The 25,291-nt window shown below is 45.5% G+C and overlaps 1 protein-coding gene across 1 annotated transcript in view; it reads left to right on the top strand.

Moving 5' to 3' along the window:
• ATRN (attractin) overlaps nt 1–25,291 on the top strand; it is a 960,574-nt gene that overhangs the window by 264,419 nt on the left and 670,864 nt on the right. The window contains exons 13-14 of the mRNA XM_086964304.1: nt 1,276–1,394; nt 16,301–16,439. Of these exons, the coding sequence (XP_086820430.1) occupies nt 1,276–1,394; nt 16,301–16,439 (258 nt within the window). The remainder of the gene's footprint in view (nt 1–1,275; nt 1,395–16,300; nt 16,440–25,291) is intronic.

Raw genomic sequence — 25,291 nt, forward strand, 5'->3', positions numbered from 1 at the left:
AAATCTGAATATTTGCTTTAATCGTATTTTTAATATTTAGCAAGTTAGTTAACCGGCTTTTGAAGGGGAACATTTTCCCAAGAACATTGAGCCCACTTAATGAAAAAAAAAACCTCAAAGTACAGGTGTAATTTACACCCCTGCTTGGCTGTACTTTTACATTTTTCCAATCACATACATTCCCAGAAGTATGCCTGGAAGGCAGTCCCAGGCACAGACTTACGGTTGCACTGCTGGAATGTCATGAGCTGTGCCACACCAGAGAAGGGAGCACGCTCCGTAAGAAGTCGACCATGCCTTCTAGAATGCACGGAAGGGGAGAGCGAACCACCCAGGGAAATGGAAAATTCTCCCTTTAGGTTCTGCCTGAGTGCCACCAAACGTTTCCCCAAGAGAATAACTGAGATCTGATACCACAGCCTGCTGAGGGCCCATGACACAAAAAACTGTGAAATCTGTGCAGAATTCAGACCTTTTTTTATACAAAGCCTGGCTATGTCATCAATCCGAGTTTCACCAGACTCATCTGGGTTTGTCAGAGGTGTAACTTTAGTTCAATGGGCATTCCTGGATATTGACGCCTGTTGAACTGAAATTTTACTACTCTGATGTAAATGATAACAATACATTTAGCATTCCTTCAGATGCAGTGATCCTAGAAGACTTCCACTCCCTACCTTCACCAGAAGATGAAGGTCCCATTATCAAACCATCAAATAAGGCATTGCAACAACCCCCATGAAAATGCCATCCAAAGGGCCTGTTATTTCTTTAAAAAAAGTTAATTTGAGTATGGCCCTACATGTGAAAGTTGGAGAGGAATGTGCAGATATGCCGAAAGTTTGATTGTTGGAAAGTTGATTAGAAGTGCTATTTGTCCACTACTGAGAAAGTAAAGAGTCTAAAGTTAAAATGTGTGTGAATAAATGGGAGAATACATTTAGAAGCATTTTTGAAATTGTAGGATATAACAATATTTGCAATTTACATCAAGTTAATGTTAATAAAACAGCACTATTAGATAATGTCTAAATGGTAGACATCCTGGATATGAAAAATAACATCCAGGCATAACTCCTAGAAATGTCTGAAGGTCTTTAATTAGGTACGTGTACTTTGCAGATTTATTTGTGTGATATAAATTATCTGAAATAGTAATCCTAATTATAGCACTAAATATAGCACTAAGCCTGAGAATCTTAGACAAATGATTCTGTATTCAGTAGTACCTTTTATTGAATAACTTGTGGTCCTGATCCTCTCTCCCCCACATAGATGCTGATAATGAAAAATGTGATCATTATATAGATTGCTGTAGCTGTACAGCAAATACAAATGGCTGCCAATGGTGTGACAAGTGTATCTCATTGAACAGCAACTGCACTGAGAACCCGGTAAGCTTGTATTGTTGTTTAATGGCTACAGAGTTGGCATTATTTAATGATCTTATTTTTTTTTTAATTGTTCTCATTGATACATCAATGGTTATATAAATTATTGTAATAAAGATCGACCTTTGTGCAGTTATGATCCACCAGATGCCTTGCTTAGATTTCAGGAAATCCTTTAATTAGCGAAGTAATTTCCATTTAAATTCATTTTATGTCCATTTAGTTTGCATGCAGTGTGCCGACACCCTTGAATATATGTTGGAGACTCATGTTTTAGAGTACTTTCACTGTTGAAAAGAATCTATTGTTGTTCCCATTCTTCTCTCTTTTCCATTCGTCACCCACCATCTCAACACACCTCCTCCTGAATCCTCCTCTTGGTTAAAATAGTGTTCTCTTCCATTCCTGTAAGTGATTCTGTTTATTCAATATACATTTGATAATAATGAAAACAGACAATTATCATCATTATCATATGCCTTTAGTCAAGATATGTGGTGCAGTGTTTTCGTTTCGGCAGCTAATCCTTGCTAGGCCTGTGTGCCATGGTTGGGTGGTGGGCGAGAGAATTAACATTTGCTAATTTGATGCAGGAATCCAACCAAGGTATCTGAAGGCTGACCCTGATATCCTAGGAAGAACAGGTTCTGCAAGAGATCTTTGACTCTGCGGGAGGTTGTTCCTCATCATATCTGGTTTAGGATAGATTTGGGGTCTGGTGTCCAGATTTTGCATTGTCTCTTTGTATTTGCAGGAGGGTCATCTCCCTATATCGGGTGCCTAAACTGCATGTTTGTGCAGTAATTCAATGTACATGAACTTGCAAGTTCCTTTGAGTAGGAAAGCTCTTGTTCAAGAATGCTTCTTCCTCAGAAAACCACTATGTACCCTAGAGTTGATGGAGCTTTCTGTGTGAAACCCCTCATGAAGTTCAAGGCGAATGTTCAAGGCGAATGCCAAATCACTTTCATTGGAGTAAGAAGGCAACTTCCTGGTTTCACAATACAATCAATCGGGGTTACTGGTTTTGACTTATTAGGGCAAAGATTCAGTGACCTGTTATTTTGTAGCGCTTCTTTTTTCTATTTTGTTTTGCTGGCTAATCCTTTGTTTTTTCTCCAGCAAACTCTACAATGTGTGAGTCTTTTCTGAGGTTCTCTGCTTTTCACTATGGTTTTTTTATAGAGCTAGACTCTACTGATAAGTAGTGTCCTTAAAGTGTGCTCCATCAACCCAGGCTATGAGAAATTCTAGTGTGGCAAATTTCATAGGTCTGCTTTCTATCCTCTACACCCTTTGTGTGTTCGACCAGTTTGACGTTTTTGTCTTTTGTATAATATGGAAATGTATTTCATAATATGGTACGGGCAAATGTTCTTAAAGATCTGTCAGTCTCTTTAGGATATACACATCTGCAACCTCAATAGTGAGCTCCCCAAATTAAGATGTCTGGACCAAGATTGGAAACATGGTGAACAAATATATTTGTGGAAATGTATGAATTTTGATTGATGCCGTGCTGCCTTGCCACTCATTGTTCAGTTTTCAAAAGGGAGTGTACTTTAGATGAAACTAAATATATAATAGTCTCACATAACTGTGTGCCATGCACTTCAATTCTACTTATATGCACTGCACTCCGCCCCCACTTACTTAAAAACTTCAAATTCTCAGTAATTGATAGTCATCAAAACTGCCTAAAACTCAATGGAAAAAAGTCAGTCTTTTTCATAATGTAGGAAGTTGGCTTTTTTGCAATAGTGCCAATGTAAGGACACTTGTGTAAGAAAACAGGAGTAGAAACCTATCAACCTTGTTGGGATTGGGGTAAAAGGATGTGTATAAGAAACAATATCCCAACCGGTATTACTTCTGGACAATTAAAAAGGATATCCGTACAGTATTATCCAAACAGAAACAAGGAGACTCAATATGAATTTCATATGTGCTCAAAGCATCATTTATATCAACATTTAGAAAAAATTTGGCAGGACAGTATCAATTACAGTTAGTGTCAGCACTGCAATGAATAAATAACCAATGGTTGCCCAATATTGTACAAGGTGCACGAGTGCAAAGTGGGTGGTACTACGGCGACGCAAGTGACAGTGAAAAGCAGCGGGGTCGGCGCAAAAGTGAGAAGTGCGTAAATATATACAGTGCATAAAAACAATTTAGTATTCAAATAATTCAGTTTTGTATATATCATTTCATGACAACCACTAAGTAAAGGGCGCCTAGGAGTTCGCTGGGAAGTCGACGGCGTTTCGATCCAGGATGCTATTCTGAACTCGCTTGTACCCCTGTCCTGCCCTTTAGAGACTGTGACAAGCGCCTAGTCCCGTGACCAGTGATCCACCCACTACATTCACCTGACGTACTGCCTCTGGCCCTCCTGTCCTGATCATGATCCTAAGTACCATGGATCGAAACGCCGTCTACTTCCCAGCGAACTCCATCCATTAAAATGTGGCAGGAGCATTCTTTGAACCAAAGGCCATTACAGTAAACTGTTTATGTCCATCTGAGGCCGAGAATGCTGTTGTTCGAGGCATATGAGCTGCAGATCGTACACTTATCATTAGATCACCACCTGGTGTTAAGCTCGGATGAATGCAGGTTGCTGTCTTCTTGGAAGAAGTCTTTGTAGTCACAAGATAGGTGACTCCTCCCTTGGACAATACTGCGCATGGTCATCGACTCCATCCTCAGATTGTTTTTTTCCGCCACTGGGTTCGGATGAAAGTTTTCTGCTCCGGCTAGAAAAGACTTATTCAGCAACCTCGAAGCATGAAACTTAATAAAAACAATTTTTGACATATAATAGACTTTTCGACATCACCAGCTACTTTCTGATGCGTTGTTGCGGGCCATTGGGCCTATCGGCGCGGTGCGGCCTACGCCTCATGGAAAGGACTCCATTCAAGAGATGCTCAGTAGGTCGAGCGAAATTCCCTTATAGCGACCATCACGAGGTTTGCAACCTCTGTCTATCGCCGGAACACGACGAGTCGACCTGCACAGCCTGTGACTCCTTCCGATCGAAAAGACCATTTGGGGTCGGAGGGCCCGTCGACACGAAATGAGGGGATCGGCTCCAGCACCGGAGGCCATCTTTGAGGGGGAGATCTTCGGAGAGGACGACTCCGGAGAAGAAGATCCACTCGAAGATGTCTCCGAGGACGAGGCTCCACTCGTCGCCAAAGAATACTCAACTGATCTCCAGATCATATCGGGGGCAGAGGACTCAGATGATTCGATTCCATCTAGACAACCCGTGAGTAATCCTGCCCCTGCACAACATACACTACCCAAGACAAAGGCAGCGGTCGGCACTCCGCCCATGGGGCCCAGTCGAGACCGAAATTTACCCTTAGACACCCCGCCTTCGGGCTTGACTCCGAGGAAAAAGACTACGCCTTCCGCTGCTTCGGCACCGAGAAAGCCACATGTGCCAATTCCACCTCCTCCATTGGCACCGAAACATCCTTCGACACCGAAGGACTCTTCGACACCGAAGCCAAAACACCCTTCGTTGCCCAAACACAAAGACCCGTCGGCACCCGAACCATCGGTGCCGAAGCCAAAGACTGTACCAGACTCAAAAACTTCGACCTTCCGGTCTCAAAAATAAGGATGGAAAGACAGATTCCGGCACCGCAGTCCCAACAAAACTATTTCTCCATGCCGAAATCGATACCGAAGACTCCAAGGCCTGATACAGACAAGCCTACCAAGACAAAACCACCTTAGGCACTGAAGATTTTGCCACAGGACTCAAAAAAAAAAGCAAAAAAAACTGAACAACTTCTACCGGCACCGAAGAAATCGACGCCGAAAAGGATTGTACATGAGGAAGAACTGTTTAGACCAGATCCTAAACAGAAAAAGGTCTATATTAATCCAAAGACTGGACATGTGGAAGCAATTCCTCACAAAAAAAGACCAGCAGACACACCACTTCCACCTGTGGTTCCTGCCAAGAAGGATTGTGCAACTTCTCCAATGCACTCTCCGTCACCTTCTTCCTCTCCTATCCCTCCTTCTATTGAACCGAACTTCTGTTCAATCTCCTGCATCATCACACCACACTGACAAAGAGTATGATCTAGGTGGGGGGAATGATGTACCAGAGCCACATGCATACCCTTTAGATGAGGATGTCAATCCAGAATATCCTAAGGATGACGACATACTGTTTTCCACCACATAATGTGCCAGACATTCTGGATCCTCAGTACTACCCAACAAAACCTTCCCCTCCAGAAGATAGTATTGATTTAATCATCTATTACATAGAGTTGCCCTTTACCACGGGGTCTCAATGCACTCTGATGCCATTGATGAGGATTTTTTACTAGACACATTTGAGCAGTCACAAAGGTCTACGCAAATACTACCTATGATCAAAGGAGTCATTAAACATGCTCCAGACATATTTAAAGACCCGGTACGATGTAGGGTGTTAAATCCCAGAATAGAGAAAAAGTATAGACCAGCACCATCTGACCCAGTCTATATTAAGGGACATCTGCCACTAGACTCTTTGGTAGTGTCTAATGCACGGAAAAGAGCCAATTCCCAAACCACTGGTGATACGCCCCCGCCTGACAAAGAATCTAAAATCATTGATGCGTCAGGGAAACTGATTGATGCGCAGGCCACAAATATATGGCGCATAGCAAGCACACAAGCCTTACTCTCACGTTATAACAGGGCTCACTACGATCAGCTAGAAAAACTAATGGAGCACCTCCCACATCAATATAAGGATCAGGCAGCAGAGCTCTTACAAGAAGGCAAATTAATATCCAATGCCTCAATTAAATGTGCACTAGATGTAGCTGACACAGCATCCAGAGCAATCAATACTAGTGTCCTACTAAGACGACATGCGTGGTTACGTATTTCAGATTTTAAACAAGAAGTACAGACTACCGTCTTGAACCAGCACTTCAATCAGAACCAGTTGTTCGGGCCGGAAGTAGACAACACACTAGAAAACATAAAGAAAGACAGACACAGCTAAGTCTATGGGTGCATTACAATCCACGGAGACTAGAAGTTCCTTTCGCCGCTCCTTTTATCGAGGAGGCTCCAAGCTGACCGGCGCAGATACAACATCATCTTTTAAGACACACACACAGACCTCCTCTAACAAAGGCTATTTTAGAGGAGGATACAGAGGCAACAATAATAAGGGAAGAGGTAGAGGTAATCACAACAACCGCTCCTCTTTCATGCCCAAACGGTGACTTCCCTCTGCCTCCCCTACAGCATTCCACTCCTGTGGGGGGCAGATTATCACAGTTCCTACCTGTCTGGAATTCCATCACAACAGACAAGTGGGAAAGACAGATTATCCAACATGGCTACTGCCTAGAACTCACAGCAACCCCCCCAAACATACCACCCAGGCAGCGTCCAATGTCCACACAACACATTACTCTGCTTCAACAAGAAGTTCTAGCACTTCTACAAAAGGATGCTATTCAAGTAGTTCCTTTAGAGGAAAGGGGAATAGGAGTTTACTCAATGTACTTCTAATTCCCAAGAAGGATGGGACGTAAAGACCAATTCTCGATCTCAGGCCCCTTAACCATTACATACAATCGGATCATTTTCACATGATCACTTTACAACAAGTACTCCCACTATTACAGCAGGGGGACTTTCTTTCAACACTAGACCTAAAGGATGCCTATTTTCATGTTCCTATACATCCTGCACACAGGAAGTATCTAAGGTTTGTCATACAAGGACAGCACTATCAGTTCAAAGTCCTTCCATTCGGGGTCACAACAGCACCACAAGAGTTTACAAAGTGCTTAGCAGTAGTAGCAACACATCTCGGAAGACAACAGATACATGTCTTCGCTTACCTAGGCAATTGGCTCATAAAAGCAAGATCGTTCAACCAGTGTGCACAACACAGAAAACAAACAATTCAAACATTGCATGACTTAGGGTTTACAATAAACTACACCAAGTCGCACCTAGAGCCTTCGCACGTTCATTAATATCTAGGAGCTACCATAGACACATCTACAGCTGTAGCATATCCCATTCAAGCCAGGATACAGAGCATTCAGACCGTAGTCTCCCTTTTTCAACATCAGCACTCTCTCCAAGCCAGAGTGTTCATGAGATAAATAGGCATGATGGCGTCTTGCATCTTCATAGTTCCTCACGCAAGACTGCAAATGCGCTCATTGCAAGAATGTCTAGCACAACAGTGGAATCAGGCTCCAGGTCAGCTCACAGAACTGCTGTTGGTAGACAGCCGTACATATCGCTCTCTGCAATGGTGGAACAACAAAAACTTGACAAGGGGACGGCCGTTCCTACATCCTTTTCCACAGATAGTGCTCACAACAGATGCATCCCTCACAGGATGGGGAGCCCATCTCTTACATTATACCACACAAGGCCAATGGAACAACCAACAGAGACCGTTCCATATCAACCATCTAGAGCTGCTAGCAATTTTCCTGGCACTCAAAACATTTCAGGTACAAGTAAGAGGGTCCCTCAGGGATCCTCCTTAATCCCCACCCTTTTTAATATCGGTTTCCTCTCTCGCCCCGGTTATTCGCTCTTATGGGTTTGAACTGACATCTTACGCAGATGACAGATTGTGGTGTCACTGCTTCCGGGGCGAGAGGATGCCGTGGCTTGCAAATTCCATTTATGTATGGCAGCAGTGGGTACTTGGATGGCCAGGAACTGCTTAAAGTTGAACTCTGCTAAAACAGAAGTCTTACTCTTCGGCTCCACCGTGAACTTTTGGAGTCCGATGTGGTGGCCCGAAGAGATGGGGACCCTCCCTATGCCGGTTACCAAGGTTAAGAACCTAGGGTTCTTGATCGATAATAAGCTCTCCTTCAGACCACAATGCCCTTTTGTCATCCATCCACTGGTCACTGAAAATTATTCGGAAGATCCTTCCTTTCCTACCAGAGGAGTGTAAAAAAACTGTGGTGACGGCCCTTGTGCTATCACGACTTGATTACTGCAATAGCCTATTTCTCGAGGCCCAACAAGGGGTGCTCAACAAGCTTCAGATCCTGCAGAATGCAGCAGCCCGTCTCCTTACTGGCATACCTAAGTTCGCTTCCATTTCCCAAGAACTGGTGAAGCTACATTGGCTTCCTGTGCGGAAGCGGATATCCTTTAAAACCCTCTGCATAGTTTTTAAGACAGTCCATGGATTGGTCCCGCCTTTCCTCAGACAGCTTTTCCATTGGTCCAGACCGGGCAGGCTCCTCAGGTCAGCTGGTCTCTGGCTGATTGAGATTCAACGCATAAGGAAAGTGGGCTGTGGGAGCAGAAGCTTTGTCCGAGGGGCCACTTTAGCCTGGAATGCGCTACCGGGGACAGATTACGGACTTGATGACCTTCCGTAAGGGGCTGAAAACTTGGCTGTTCCCCAGCTTTTAGGGAGAGACTAACTTTAAATCCACTAAGTACTACTGCAGTTTTTCTGAAGTACAATTACTCAACAGATGCTCTTTCATTATCAAATTATTGAGCCCGTCATAGTCTTGCCCCTGACGTTGCGAACATGCTCCAATCTGTCTGTCTTTAGAAAGGGACTTAAAACTTATCTCTTTGCCCTGTAATTGTTCTGGTGAATGCTGGTGCAGTTATGGCTGCCTGTTAGTTGCTGGTATTGGTGTGATGATCTATAGCGCCAGGATGCTCTTCGGAGCAGCTGAGCGCTCTACAAAACCCACAGTAGCATTACTAAACAGTGGGTTGAGGCTAGGGGAGCTATTACAGCGCCAGGACACCGGTTGGTAACAGCGCGCTCTATAAATGTTATAAATAAATAAATAAGAAACAAAGCTGTTCTAATCCGGACGTACAATATGACAGCTTTGTATTATATACAAAAACAGTGGGGGGACACACTCTCTGCAACTGTCCCAGCTTGCACAGAACATTTGGAGATGGGCCATTCCTCAAAACATACACCTGACAGTAGAACACCTTCCAGAAATTCACAATCCGATAGCGGATCTATTGAGTCTTCAGTCACAACAGATTCACAAATGGGAGATACACCCACAAGTTCTTCAACCATTCTTCCAAATGTGGGGGCATCCACAGATAGATCTGTTTGCCACCCACGAGAATGCAAAATGTCCAACCTTCGCCGCCAGGTTTCCACACCCACGGTCGGAGGGGAATGCGATGTGGATGAACTGGTCAGGCAGATTTGCGTACGCTTTTCCGCCTCTCCCACTCATTCCACTAGTAGTACGCAAGCTCAGACAACAGTCTCTCAAACTAATACTAGTGGCTCCCACATGGGCACGTCAACCATGGTTCACCACACTACTAGATCTCTCACTGGTTCCACATCAAAAGTTACGGCTCACGCCATCCCTGTTAACCCAGAACCATGGAGAAATAAGTCACCCAGAGCCAAACCAACTGAATTTGGCGATCTGGCTCCTGAAGTCTTAGAGTTTGGTTACTTAAACCTACCACCAGACTTTAGGAACATAATTAAAGAATCTAGGAGACCCACTACCAGAGCATGTTATGCGGCTAAGTGGAAAAGGTTTGCAATATATTGTAACAACAATCATATTGATCCACTGGATGTTTCCATCCAGAATATTATTTACCTTCTACACCTACAAAGGTCCAATTTGGCTTATTCTTCCACACTCCTGCATCTATTATTTATTTATTTATGGGATTTTTAATGCGCAGCTAATACCCTGGGGTGTCTAGGCGCAGTGAGATACTCTGGGATACACAGGATTCAGGGCACGAACTTATTGATTAAATAGCCAGCAGCAATTGCTGCAATTGCAGCCTATTTACAAAATAGGCAACATCTATACCTGCAATTAAAGCATTTATGGAAGGATTAAAACGAATAATCCCACCTAGGTTACCGCCTGCTCCAGTATGGAACCTAAATGTGGTCCTTACAATGCTTATGGGGCCCCCTTTTGAGCCTTCAGTCTGACCCTGTGCCTCATGGGAACAGTCCAGCCCGAACCACCCCCTTTTGTACTGCTTTTGTCCGCCATAAGTGTGGCAGGGTATGCTCAGACGTGAGTCCCTTGCTCACTTTGCCACTGGATTGAAGCAAGCTGGGCTGAAGACGGCTGGAATGCCAGAAACCGGTCCTCGGAAGCTTATTTCCGGTCCAGGGAAGGCATGGCTTGGCAGTTCGGGCTGGACTGTTCCCATGAGGCACAGGGTCAGACTGATTTGCATATAGCCATGTCTGAACTGGGGTGGCAGAGTGGGCTAAAGAACGGTGATGGATCAAACCCAGATCTTTTGACTGGGTGTGAGTGTTTGATTGGTTCAGATGCTCCGTCCATCACCACCCCCTTTTGTACCGCATGTGTTGTAATGGTATGCGTTTTAAAGGTATAATGCGATGTAATGGAATGCGTTGTAAATGTGGTTTTAAAAAATTTGTTGTAATGGGATGCAATGTAAATGTATTTGTTTTAAGGGATGTTGCGGTGTAAAAACTGCTTCGTATAGGCATGCGAGGTAAATGTATGCGTTGTAACGTCATACATTTGTGACAGTCATAAGGGGAATTGCTTCAGAACACCTGGAGGCAAGATCAACCGCCACCAGTATGAATCTGTTTCCTGAGGACAGATGCACCTTCTTTAGGCCAGTAATCCCTTCCCATTCCACAGTCACCATAGCCAATCGATGAACCTTGACAGTGTTTTAATGGATATTTATGTCTAGTTAAGTACTGTTCTGAGGATATCGGTTTTTCAGTCACCGTGGTGATACTTGCACCTGTATCTTTTAGAGCTTCTACTTCAACCCCATTGATATGTGGCTATTGTCTGTATTTTTCTAGGTTCCTGGGACAGACAGCCAGGGTTGCTAGGTTTATCCTTCCCTTTGAGATTAATGCAGCTTCAGTGTTTTTTCTGTCCTGGTCAGGGCACACCAAGGATCTCATCTGTAGACTAACAACCCTGAAGGTGTTTTGACTAGTGTAAGCCTTTTTGGGGCAGGAAGATTCCCCAGTTTGGTGACTAGTCTGCTTAAGATTATGGCACCAATAATTCTTGGGATCTCAGTTTTTACCCTGGTAACCACCTGTTGATTGGCAAGTGGCTCTGGGTTTGCCCTCCTGAACAGTTTTTTGGGGGTCTTTGGAAGACTCTTTAGTATTTTCCCCTTTGTGTGCCACACATTTCGGGCAGGAAGGGTGTGTGTGTGTGTGTGTGTGTGTGTGTGTGTGTCACCCTGTCCCCCGCAACCCGACCCGACCTCAAAGAGAGGAAGCCACCCCCCGGCAGGACGCAGTGACCTCCCAGCTGAACCGCCCTCGCCCCTCCCCTTCCACTGTCCATTAATGTCAGATGGTCCCACGCGCAGCGTCCACGCGCTACGCACACGCCGAAGGTGCGCCAAAGGTAAGCCCGTCTACGCCCGTCCGCGCCTGGACCGCGCCCAACGCCATACCCCCTGCCCCTCGCGCTGCCCAGCCCCCCCGCGTCACCTACGATGCCGCCACCCTCCTAGCCCTTAACCCCGGTCGCACCCCCACCTGCGTCCAAGCCGCTCCTGGACGCACCCATGGACCGTTCTCCTGCTTCTCCTGCCAATTTACTTGCACCGACAACATCTCCGCTCCGACCACACCACAGACTCCCGACCCCAACCACCTAGAATGCATCCTTCTCAACACCCGCTCGGTCCACAGGCACGCCATTGACCTTTGGAACCTACTAGACACCATCTCTCCTGACGTCGCCTTCCTAACGGAAACATGGATGAACGCTTCCTCCGCCCCTGACATCGCCATCGCTATCCCTGATGACTATAAGATCACACGCAAGGACCGCACCGACCATACAGGAGGTGGAATCGCTATCGTCCATAAGAAAACAATCCGCATCTCAACCAGCTCTGATGCCAACCTCGCCAACTCCGAACACCTTCACTTCCAGATCCACATCGACCCCAAGACCACTCTCAGAGGCACCCTCCTCTACAGACCACCAGGACCACGCGCAAAATTCAGTGAAGACATCACGGACTTCATCACCCCACACGCGCTCCCCTCCAAAGACTACATCCTACTGGGAGACCTCAACTTCCACTTTGAAAAGTTCAACGACCGCAACACCGCCACCCTCTTAGACAACCTCGCAAACCTCGGACTTAAACAACTGGTCACTTCCCCCACCCACATCGCAGGTCACACTCTCGACCCCATCTTCACCTCCAGCAACCATGTCTCCTTCAGCCACACTACAGATCTCCTCTGGACTGACCACAGCTGCGTTCACTTCACCTACAACAAGCCGAAACCCATCATCCACCTCCAACCAACTCTACAAAGAAACTGGAACAAAATCACCACAGAGCAGATTTCCACATCACTCCTCCACACCTCCCCAGCCCCCTCTTCTAACGCCAACGAAGCCGCCTCCAACCTCACCCTTTGGTTATCCAACACCGCCGACACCTTAGCACCACTGAAAAAACGTCAACACAAACTTGGCTCCAAGAAGGCCTCATGGTTCAACGACGACCTCAAGAATTCCAAGAAACTGTGCCGCTCCCTTGAAAAGGCCTGGAAAAAAGACCCATCCACCAGCAACAAGGACGCCTTCAAAAGCGCCATCCGTACTCACCACCAACTGATCCGTAAAGCCAAGAAAACAGCATTCAAAGATCGACTTGACAACAACGCCCACAACAGCAAGGAACTTTTCAACATCGTCAAGGAATTCTCCAACCCCTCGGCCAACTCCAACGACATCACCCCCTCTCAAACCCTCTGCGACTCCCTAGCCTCTTTTTTCCACAACAAGATTGCTGACATCCACAAGAGCTTTGACAACCAACCCGGAAGCCAACCCACCTCACCATCAGTTGACCATCCTCCCCCCGGTAACACCCTTAACGCCTGGAACCCAATCTCCACTGAGGACACCATCCGCTTGATGAATTCCATCCACTCTGGATCCCCCACAGACCCATGCCCCCACCACATCTTCAACAAAGCAGACTCCGTCATAGCTCCGCACCTCCGGGACGTCATCAACTGCTCCTTCAACTCCGCTACCTTCCCAGAAGATTGGAAACACGCTGAACTCACCGCCCTTCTGAAAAAACCAACAGCAGACCCCACCGAACTCAAAAACTACCGCCCCATCTCGCTTCTTCCATTCCCGGCCAAAGTCATCGAGAAAGCTGTCAACAACCAGCTCGCCACCTTCCTCGAAGCCAACAAACTACTCGACCCCTCACAATCTGGCTTCTGAGCCAAACACAGCACTGAGACCGCCCTCATCGCAGCAACAGACGACATTCGTACTCTACTGGACAATGGAGACACAGTCGCCCTCATCCTCCTCGACCTCTCTGCAGCCTTCGACACAGTCTGCCACAGCACCCTCTTACAACGCCTCAGAAACATCGGAATCCAAGGAAAGGCACTGGAATGGATCACCTCGTTCCTCACCGGAAGAACCCAGAGAGTCCGCCTCCCACCATTCAAGTCCGAGGCCTCTGCAATCATCTGCGGCGTACCACAAGGATCATCACTCAGTCCCACCCTCTTCAACGTATACATGAGCCCCCTCGCGGCCATCGCCCGCCAACACAACCTCAACATCATCTCTTACGCGGATGACACTCAACTGATCCTATCTCTCACCAAGGACCCCAGCACCGCTAAAACTAACCTACACGAAGGAATGAAAGAAGTTGCCGAATGGATGAAACAAAGCCGTCTGAAACTGAATTCAGACAAGACGGAAGTCCTCATCTTAGGTAAGTCCCCCTCTGCATGGGACGACTCCTGGTGGCCGGAAGCCCTCGGAAATGCACCCATCCCGACAGACCACGCACGGAACCTTGGCGTCATCCTGGATTCTTCACTCTCTATGAACAGACAAGTCAGCGCCGTATCCTCTTCCTGCTTCAACATTCTTCGCATGCTCAGAAAAACATTTCGCTGGATCCCCTCCGAAACAAGGAAAACAGTCACCCACGCCTTAGTCACGAGCCGACTGGACTACGGAAACACCCTCTACGCAGGTACCACCGCTAAACTCCAGAAGAAACTACAGCGAATCCAAAACGCCTCAGCCAGGCTTATATTAGACATCCCACGCAACGAACACATCTCTGGTCACCTTAAAGACCTCCACTGGCTACCCGTCAATAAGAGGATCACTTTCCGACTGCTTACCCACGCACACAAATCACTCTACGACATCGGACCAGACTGCCTCAACTCTCGACTGTCCTTCTACACCCCCTCCCGCCAACTTCGATCTTCCAGCCAAGCCTTCGCCACTGTACCTCACATCAACAAGTCCAGCATGGGAGGCAGATCCTTCTCATACCTGGCTGCCAAAACATGGAACTCACTCCCTGCTTACCTTCGCCTCACCCAGAATCACCTAGCGTTCAGAAAGCAGCTTAAGACGTGGATATTTGACAAATAATCCACCTCCCCTTCCTAAGCGCCTTGATACCCTATGGGTATGTAGTGCGCTATATAAATGTTGACTTGACTTGACTTGACGAGTACCCCCTGCTCACCGACTGTGCCACCACAGGTCCCCTCCATGTCTCCTGTTGCAGGGCCCATGATCATTGCTCCTCTTGGACTTAGGACATCAGCAGCCGTCCAGGGCAAATCCCAGCTGCCGTCAGGCCAAATTCCATCTGATCTCGTCACAATTCTATGCTCCAGGACCACATTCCTGGTGGCTTATGGCTGATGGGCGTGCAGGAATGGAAAGCAGCAATCTCTTCCCGGGAGGCTCATCCACTGATGCACACTTCTTTTGGTGCAGGCCACCTTGCACCCTCACTCTGTGGCGGTCATCATCCCAGCTCTCAACGCAGGCCACTGCTGGGATCCGATGTTAGGACTACGCCAAGGCGTGGCGGCTCTAACCCCCAACGGCCTCCTTCCTATGTATCCCGTGCCTCTGCACTCCACGAGTGTCGTCAGTCGCCAACTGATATCTTGTTGCCAGAGTCCTGGGCCAGAGTCCTGGGCTCTCCAAGTGTCTGCCCGCCGCCACTTCCGAGGTGTCCACCCCTCAAATACCCCTTCCCCCAACCCAAATTAGATTCTTCTTGAATGAATTCTTGTTCCATGTTTGGAAACAAATAGTTGCCTGGTAAGTCTAAAGTTCATTTAAAGCAAGGATAAGGAGCCAGGACAGTTTATCTAACATTCCAGTTATTACTATATTTAAAGCGGGTGTGTGGAGGTGCGTTCATACATCTACTAAACGTTATTTTAGAATTTGTGATGCTTTTTTTGATTTTACCCTTTATTGGTAGCGTAAGTGATAGCTTACCAGTAAGAATAGTACCTTTACTGTGACCTTTCCTCGTTGATGATACCCACTCATTAAATGCTCTCACTTAAATGTGATATTGTTTTCTGTGGCCTAGAATGGAGAATGAGGCACTGTGGGTTATTTCTCTGTGTCCATTTGGGAATAGTCAGTATCCATCTGTTTTCAGCCCCCAGTAGCATTAGCCTGTGGTTAGAAATCACTGTGACCACACTGTGACAAAGTGTAATAAACAGACAGTGCTCAGGTGTGAGCTGCTAATCAAAAGACTGCCTTATTTTTGAGAGAATGTACTGCTTGATGGCTTAAAAATGTGTTAACAGTGTTGGTGTCAGGGTCAGGGTTAATATTAAGTGCGGTGGGTGTCTTAAAAGAAAGAAAACTAGCACGGCAGAAAAAAGTCTTGGCAGAGAAATGCACTGAGGGGATTACTACAACTAATCCAGTCATCACATTGTGGTTACTGTTAAAATGATGAGTAGGAGTTACTCTATGAAGCATCTTCCCATACACCATTGTATTTTAAATTAATTAGGAAAATTACATTTTTATGACCATTTTTTTTAGGGTCCCATTACTAAGTGTGATAACTGCACAAGAGACAATCCAGGGTATCACTGCATTAAGATAACAAGCTGTAAGAGTTGTGCCATGGACCAGAACTGTCAGTGGGAGCCCAGGAATCAAGAGTGCATACCATTACCAGGTATGTGATAACTAACAAATGTCTATAGTATTGTTATTAGCAAGATATCTTGTCAAACTTAGTCGTGCATCTGAATGACTGTTTCCAGTGCAATTCTTAATTGATGTCTTCCTCTGTTGAATCAGGCACTGTTTTTACTCTGAGTTCTTCCTTTTCACAGTGCCAAAAACTATTCAGAATTATCTTCAACTCTTAATATATAAGCGCCCCCCACTCTTAACTCTGATGTGCTTCTAAGATTAAAGATGAAAACTTTACAAATTGTTTAGAATGTGCATTAAAGAATATGACTATATTGCATATTTACAAGAAACTTAAAGGTGATACTGAGTAACTGGACCGAGAACCCAGATTTTTCAATTATTCTGAAACACTGCAACTTAGATGTTAGTCAATATAAACTCAGTCACTGCGGTTTGTACTTGTGAAGCTGTTGGTGTAATTGGTATCCTCTAATGATGGGTAATCCTGTTGGATTGGAATCCCTGCTTCCTGCCCCTTAAGAGTGTGATGTCAATATCAAGCTTATGTGGTTGCATAGTACTAAACTGTATGTTTTGTTTATTATATCACGGTCTTTGGAGAGCCACCTGGGGGAGTAACCCAAAAATTGGATCCATGAATGCTGTGCTTATTTTCAAGGTAGTACTTTTGTGGTACTTGCCTCAGACCGTGATAAAAGGACGAGCAGAATGTCTAGAGGAGAACAAGTGTCTCCAACCATCAGTGTAGCAGTACAACTTTGCTTACCCATGGCAGCTTGAGGACCGTTGCTTGCATATATGCACCATCCAATACTTTGGACCCGAATGGCCCTAAAGCTGACCCTATTTTCTGTAGCAACACTGTCCAGAAGCATTCTTTTTCTATATGTAACCTTACATTTGAGAAATGCTCTACTTATTGTCTTGCACAACTCTCCTCTCTGCAGGTGAGATCTCACCCTCTTTACTCTGGCACCATTGCCTATTTTCTGTATTCTTCCTTTGGTTGGGAACTGCTCTGTGGTGGTTTTCCCTCTTTTCTAGGTGTGGCTACAGGCATCTGTTAATCAGGCTACCTAGTGTATAATAAGAATTACAAAGAGAGAGTGGGGTTTGGATTTCTCCTTCAACCATTGACTCTATGGGCTTGTCATGGTTTGCCTTTGCTTAGATGGTGTGTCCACCAAGGTCATGGTATTTCCTGGATGGTTATGTGATCCGATTTTGGTGCCTCTAGGTTTTGGTTTTGGGGCTCATTTAGTGCTTTTGTTAGGTTAGATAATAGGCAGTATGTTAACTTTGTTATATTTACTTTGCTGGCATGACAACAACTGTGTTGCTGATTTATGAATTTCTTTGAGGCATGATGATGTCTTGGATTTGACGGAGTGTTAGTCATGGTCACCATTGTGCATTTTGTTTTCCTTTACTGTCCCAATGATGTTGGGCAAGGTGCATAGTTCACAAAATAAGGATTTTCATGCACATAGTTGTTAAGGATGCAACAGAAATGTTTCCTCTTTGTCAAAAGTATGCAATATTTCGAGTTCAATTTAATATTTTAAGTTCACCACTTTTAACACAAACTCTGCTTCTGACTACGTCACCTAACTTCTGTGATGCTACTGCTCACCTCTGCTAATGCTTTGTGTCAATGGCACTACTCAGAGATACTCCCCGCTTCCAAATTGTTGCAGCTGAACATGTTGCTTCCTAGGGGATTTTCATTCTAGGATAGTTGGGGGCAACATAATTGGCCAACTATTACCAGCTTTGCTACTGCTTGTTTTCTTTCATTATGCTGTATTTTATCTTCATGGTATGGCTTCTGCTTCATGATGGGCTTTAGTTCTTATTTTCAAAGGGTCTTGTCAACATGTATTACAGAATATTGACAGAGCCTAGCCTACTTCTTTTAGCCCCACCCCTTCTAGTAGAATACCTCAATGTTCACCCTCCATAGCCCCATATCTCACCAAGATTCTCCAATCCCACCTACTTATGAAGATGTCTAATTCTCTTTCTTTTCTCATAAAAGCTCACTAAGGGCACGCTTTCTCACCTATGCTCGCCATTGTTCTTGCATCCTTCATTCATTGCGCCTTCCCAGGAGCTCTCAGGAAAGTCCAGTTCTCCATTATTAGGGGTGTCTTTCATAGATTCACATGCCTGAATCATTCCCCGTCGTCGGAGTGGGAGTCCCACGGTACATAAAAAAGCAATAATATGCTATAAATATATAGTAAATAACCATAAAAAAAATCCAGGAAGTAAAGTAGCCAAAGCTACAATAGAAAAAACTTCCACACCTATGACTATCCTAGTCATTTTGTATAGTCCAAACTACAGCCAATCAGGCGCCAGCACCCACCATAAGGTTCTCCCCAGAGGCTCAGGCTCTCAGATTTTCTACTGCGCGTCGTGTGAAGGGAGTCTCCCTGAGCTCTGCTCAGTTTTCTTCAATTTTCTTAAGATTTTACTTTATAGTTCACAGTTTTGTAATGTCTTATTTTACGAAGTCTATCTGCAGACCCTGCGTCGCTTGTGGAAAGCTGACACCTTATCCTGTGAACCCTCATGAAGAGTGTATGGACCAGCACTCTGCCTGTCTCTGACATGGTAGGAGAAGAATGGGATGTCTTGTGCTTAGGCTATACCCCACTTCTGATGTGGGAGGATTTTTTTATTTGTGCTGCACCTTGATGTTTTGAAATGATGTTTTCTCCTCTATTTCACCAGTTGAAGTACCATCGAGATTAAGGGGTCTCGGGCCTTCTTTGAGTCTGCCTCCCACATTTACGCCCACGAGATTTACTCTCAGGCGTCTAGACTCACTCTGCGCACTTTTCTGATTGAAAATGTGCCAGCTTGTCGACGATACGGACGAAGTATTCTTGACGACAATCTCTGCCGTCACTAGTGCTCTGCATCAACAATGGCTCCTGGATTCCGTTGATGACAATGGGGACAGTGCCCTCTTGTGGACTGTTTGTAATTCGCACGGAATTGCGAAATTGACAAAGAGCCTCGTCGACGGGGTGATGCCTCGTCGACGGAGAGCGTCGGCAGTGACGTGAGCCTCGCCGTCGAAGCCCACGTCGACGGTGAGCCTCGTCGACGGTGAGCCTCGTCGACGGTGAGCCTCGTCGACGGAGAGCCTCGTCGACTGTGAGCCTCGGAGAGCCTCGTCGACAGAGAGCCTCGTCGACGGAGAGCCTCGTCGACGGAGAGCCTCGTCGACGGAGAGCCTCGTCGACGGTGAGCCCATCAACAGGTGGCCCGTCAACAGTATGGCCCATTGGCAGGTGGCCCGTCAACAGTATGGCCCATTGGCAGGTGGCCCGTCAACAGTATGGCCCATTGGCAGGTGGCCCGTTGGCAGGTGGCCCATTGGCAGGTGGCCCATTGACAGTTGGCCCATTGACAGTTGGCCCATTGACAGTTGGCCCATTGACAGTTGGCCCATTGACAGTTGGCCCATTGACAGTTGGCCCATTGACAGTTGGCCCATTGACAGTTGGCCCATTGGCAGTTGGCCCATTGGCAGTTGGCCCATTGGCAGTTGGCCCATTGGCAGGTGGCCCATTGACAGGTGGCCCATTGACAGGTGGCCCATTGGGGCTCGTCGACAGTATCCTTTGTCAACAATATACTCCGTTGACAATCATCCTCGTGGAGTGTGAGCTTTGTCGAGCATTGGCATAGTCAAGGACTAGTTTCGTTGACGACAACACTGTGTAGATGGAGCGCTCGTCGACTGTGGCCATGTCGAGGGTCGGCTCCATAGACGTTAGGCTTCAGCAGTTTTAGGTTGACACAAATGGCCTCGTTTTTTCGTGTTGGCCTCTTTGATGCTTAAACCCAGTGAATGGTTAGATTCGTCAATGGTTAATCTAGTTGGGTTGATGCACAGTGTTCTTTTAGCCTAATAATGAGCCGTAAACTGTTTTCTGCTGCATCCACGTAATGGCGTGATGGCTCTTTACTCAACGCCATATTTCTTGGACTGGGTAAGAACTTAGCCAGACTCTCAGGTTTCCTTAGAACCAGCTAGGCTGCCATGTCCTATTTCCTTGGCGAAAAATTACACCTGAACTCCTATTACTTTACCCTCCGGCGGATGTTGGAGGATTTAACCTCCTCATGAAGGGAACAGTGGATCGTTTTCATCAAACCCTTGTCACAAGGTCAGATTCAGACCGTTTTTTCCCTTTCATTTTACGATTTGGCAGAGGTCTTTACCTCTTCTTGAGCACAAGAGCTGCGCTGGAGTTTTCAGTCACGCCTCCAGCACAAATTTAAAACGCTAGACAATTCAACCCGCTTGTCTTGTCTCTCGACTTCAACCTGACCCATCTTTAGCTCGGGCGGCCCAGACACGTCCTCGCAACTCCGCTTCTCCTTTGACCTTTTTTTATCACGACCGGGAAGGTCAATACTTCATATTTTAAGGTAGAAAAAGTTTTCCACAATGGCTGCAACCACAGTTCAGCAGGCAACCCTTTAGCTATTTTTAGCAGGTTCCACTACCAGAGATAGTCTAATATATTGGCACAGGTAGCCCGTATTCCCGAATACTCCTCAGCTGACGTTTCAAGGATTTTACAGAAAAATAGGAGTGCATCATCAACAATAGACCGTGCAGTGCACATTGCATCTCCAAGTTTTAGACAGCCCGTAGAGGCGGCAGTATTGCAGAGATAGGGTTGACAGAACTCTCGGTTCTTCGCTCTGAGGTTCACTCTAAGATAATGGTCGTACCGTTATAGAGATTCCTTCTTGGCCAACAGGTTGAGCACTCACTACCTGCGCCTTCGTGTTTTTTCTCCAGTACAGAGAGCAACCCTTTCGTGGTGCCCGAGGGCAGTTCCACATCCTTTTTTCCAAGGAGTTCCACCCCGTATCATTTTTTCAACTGTATTATTCGACTCTAAATCGTATGCAGGAGGTACTTCTTCAAGATAACGACTTACCTTAGAACCCACCCATAGTCCATCCCAAGAGGGATGACAGTGGAATATCTCTTTTATTTCATATTGTCAACGATCCAGTTGTTTGCTGGGGGTTCTTATAGTTATGTCAAAAGGACACGCTCTAGAATTTGGAAAATTCCCTTTTGCTACACCTTCAAAGGGACCGCTTCCTCCTCATCTGCGCGAGTCGTTTGCACAGTTGTCTATATTGATACACACAGGGACCGTCGGAGTGGTTCTGAATCTACAACAGAGTTAGAGTTTACTCTCAGTTCCTCATCGCCAAGCAAGTCAAGAAGTAGCGCCAGGTATTAGATCTTTGCACAAACTATTCAAAAGGTTGTACCTCAAGGAGGTCTTGAAGTACTACTGCCAAAACGACTTGATAATTGCACTCGACCTTCAGGGTGTCGATGCTCATGTGCCAATTTTTTCAAAAGCACAGGAGGTAGCTATGTTTTTCAATAGCTTTAAAGCATTTTCAATTAAGGGTGTATACCTTTGGACCTTGGTCCGCTCCACGTGTTTTTATCTAGATCCTGGCACCAGTGGCAGCATATCTACGTTCTGCAAAGCATACAGATTCATCTTTACTTAGACAAATATATAATCAGGGCTCACTCTTCTTAACAAGCAATCCAGCACACCCAGACTTGGCAGTCACTGTTTTAAAGCTTGTTTTTTTTTTCAACACATCATGACCAGCCTCAACTAGTCCTAGCTCTGATATGAACATTTCTCGGAGCAGCAATCAATACAAACCCAGCAAGGGTGTTTGTCTCACATGAACGACGGGCCTGCAGCTACCACTTGGTGTTTTCTTCTACGTACATTACGGTCCGTTTTCAGTAGATCCTCAAGGTCATTCCTGACCACGGCCTCCACCTGCATCCTGGTGGTTTTTCTTACTACAGATAGCACATGAGAAAGATGCTAGAGGAATTAGACAAGCAATGATTGCAAGTCTCCGGTTCATTCGAAAATCTCATTACTAATCACTCCTCGGATGCAAGAAGTTTTCGTAATTGGTGAATCCAAGACAGAAAGAAAGGGCCTGGCACATCAATCTGTGAGCGAAGTGCCATCTTCCTTGCCCTCAAATCTTTTCGCGCAGTACTTCAAGAAGCCACTGTATGGGTGCGCACAGACAATCAAATGCACTATGTCAACAAATAGAGAGGGACAAGATCAATTATGTTGCCTCAGGAAGCCCTGGATTTTGGGCAGGGGCAATACGACACATACTCAATCTTCAGACGGTTCATGTCCCGGGTACAGGGACATTCTGACAGACACTCTCAGCAGGACGACAATTTCCACTCTCGAGAGGAAGCTTATTCAACGGACGGTGGTTTCAATCTTTTGGCAGTGGGGTCATCCAGATTTGGACCTTTTTTTTTGCGACCAAGAAGAACAGCAAATGCCGGTTCTTTGCAAGTTGGCATCCCACAATGACTTTCAGGGGAATGCGTTTCCGATCAAATGTCCTCAATTATCTGCTTGCGTTTTTTCACCGATACCGTTGGTTCCCAAGGTCCTGCAGAAGATGAGGAAGGAGCAGTGTCAGCTGATTCTCATGACCTTCAGATGATTTTGCCACTACTAGTTCACCGAGCTTCTTTTTTCCTGTCGGAGTGCGAACCAATTCTGTTGCGTCCAGTTCCGGACCTACTCTTCATCCAGGGCGGTCAGGTTTATCACCCAGATCCGACTTCTGAGGTTAGCGGCCTGGCGCCTGAGTACCTTGAGTTCGCCCATCTAGACAATCCTGCGGATTGCAAAGAAGTATTAACCAAGGCAAGAGCACAGTCTCACATGGAAATGTTTTTTATATCTGGAGTCGTTCGGCTGGACTTCATCCTTTTTTCTGTTAAAACAGAGCAAATCTTTCCAGTCTTTTCGTACATCTGGCATGTTAGAAATTGTCTCATGCAATCCTAAGGGTTTTGCTGGCAGCAGTTTCCAGATACCGACAAAATGGGACCACTTCTCTTTACTCTTCAAGAACTATACAACAATTCTTCAAGGAATTTTCAGAATGTTTCCCTCTGGTAGGTCGTCCACCACCATCGTGGCATCTCAATGTGGTATTAGCACAACTCATGTGCCCTCCTTTGGACCTTCCACAGAACTGATCTGTAATTCCGTATGTGGAAGGGGTCAATTTTATGGGCTTTGACTTCCTCTAGAAGAGTCAGCTATATCCAGGTTCGCAGGGGTCATCAGCCTTTTTCTTAAAGTTTCACAAATGACTCAGTGGTACTTGGCACTAATCCAAGATTCATACCTTAAGTGCCTCCGAACTTCCACCAGTACGAGCCTGTCAATTTAAAGACATTCTTTCCTCCACCACTATCAAAAGAGGACATTGCTTACATTAGATATTAGGAGATGTTTAAAGTTCTATTTGCAGAGGACAGTTCCGTTACACAGACCCGTTCAACTGTTTATCACCTATGGTGCAATTCGTAAGGTCAAGCAGTATCTAAGCAAACAATTGCAATATGGATCTCTGCTGTGATCACTTTTTGCCATGCACAAGCAGAAGGACCTTTGCAAGCAGCCCCTAGAGTGCACTCTACGAGGGCAGGGTCTTTCTCAACTGCTTTGTTCGCTGAAGTCCCTCTCCAGCACATCGGCAGTGCGGCAACCTGAGCTAACAGGCATACTTTCACCAGACCAAATCAGCGAGACCGATGCTTCAGTGGGTCAAGCAGTTCTTCGTAACCTTTTCGACTAAGGTGAGCCTCTGTTTCCCACCTCCTTTTGCTGCTGTCAGACGCTTTTTATGCTGTTTCATTGTGCACATGCTTCATAATTGCATTTTATCATGCTTTGGGCTATGTTAATATATATATATATATATATATATATATATATATATATATATATATATATATATATATATATATATATATATTTCGTGATTATGTGCATCACAGGTTTTCAAGGTTGGCTACTAATAGCGTCTGACTAGCAAGGATATGTACTGCTATCTACTCTGATTCAGGCATGTGAATCTATGAAAGACACCCCTAATTCTGGAGAAGAACAATAGTTACTTACCTGTAATCTGTGGTTCTCCAGTATTGGTGTCTTTCATAGATTCACATGCAACCCGCCCACCTCCCCTCAGAGGCTTTTAGGCTATATTGGTTTACCTTCACTCCTTGCGAGAAAATCTGAGAGCCTGAGTCTCTGGGGAGAACCTTATGGTGGGTGCTGGCGCCTGATTGGCTGTAGTTTGGACTATACAAAATGACTAGGATAGTCATAGGTGTGGAAGTTTTTTCTATTGTAGCTGTGGCTACTTTACTTCCTGGTTTGTTTTTATGGTTATTTACTATATATTTATAGCATATTATTGCTTTTTTATGTACCGTGGGACTCCCACTCCGACGACGGGGAATGATTCAGGCATGTGAATCTATGAAAGACACCAATACTGGAGAACCACAGATTACAGGTAAGTAACTATTGTTCTTCTGCAGCATTAAATCTCACATATATTCATCTGCTTTTATCAATATCAGTATATACTTTATTCGGCATAAAAACGAACACCATAAAAGTACAGGCTAAAAAACAATTCATACATTTCAAATTTCGACACCAGGGGAACATAACTTAATGAGCGTTTCTAGCCCTGCTAACATCAAATTACTAGCATAAAAAAGAACTCCCTCCTTTATACATTTCATTACACATACTTTCTATTTCACCAGGGGGGAGGACAAGCAACGGGCCAGTCACACATTCCCTCTGGTGCTTCTGAGACGCATTGCCGCATTGCCACTCTTAAAAAATTTACAGTACAATACAACGTTAAAATCTCAGAGGAGAGTTGCCTAAACCCAGCTTTTAAAAAAAATCCTTTTTAAAAAATGTTTCCTAG

Source organism: Lissotriton vulgaris, chromosome 3_2 (assembly GCF_964263255.1).
Source record: "Lissotriton vulgaris chromosome 3_2, aLisVul1.2, whole genome shotgun sequence".
NCBI classification, from domain to species: domain Eukaryota; kingdom Metazoa; phylum Chordata; class Amphibia; order Caudata; family Salamandridae; genus Lissotriton; species Lissotriton vulgaris.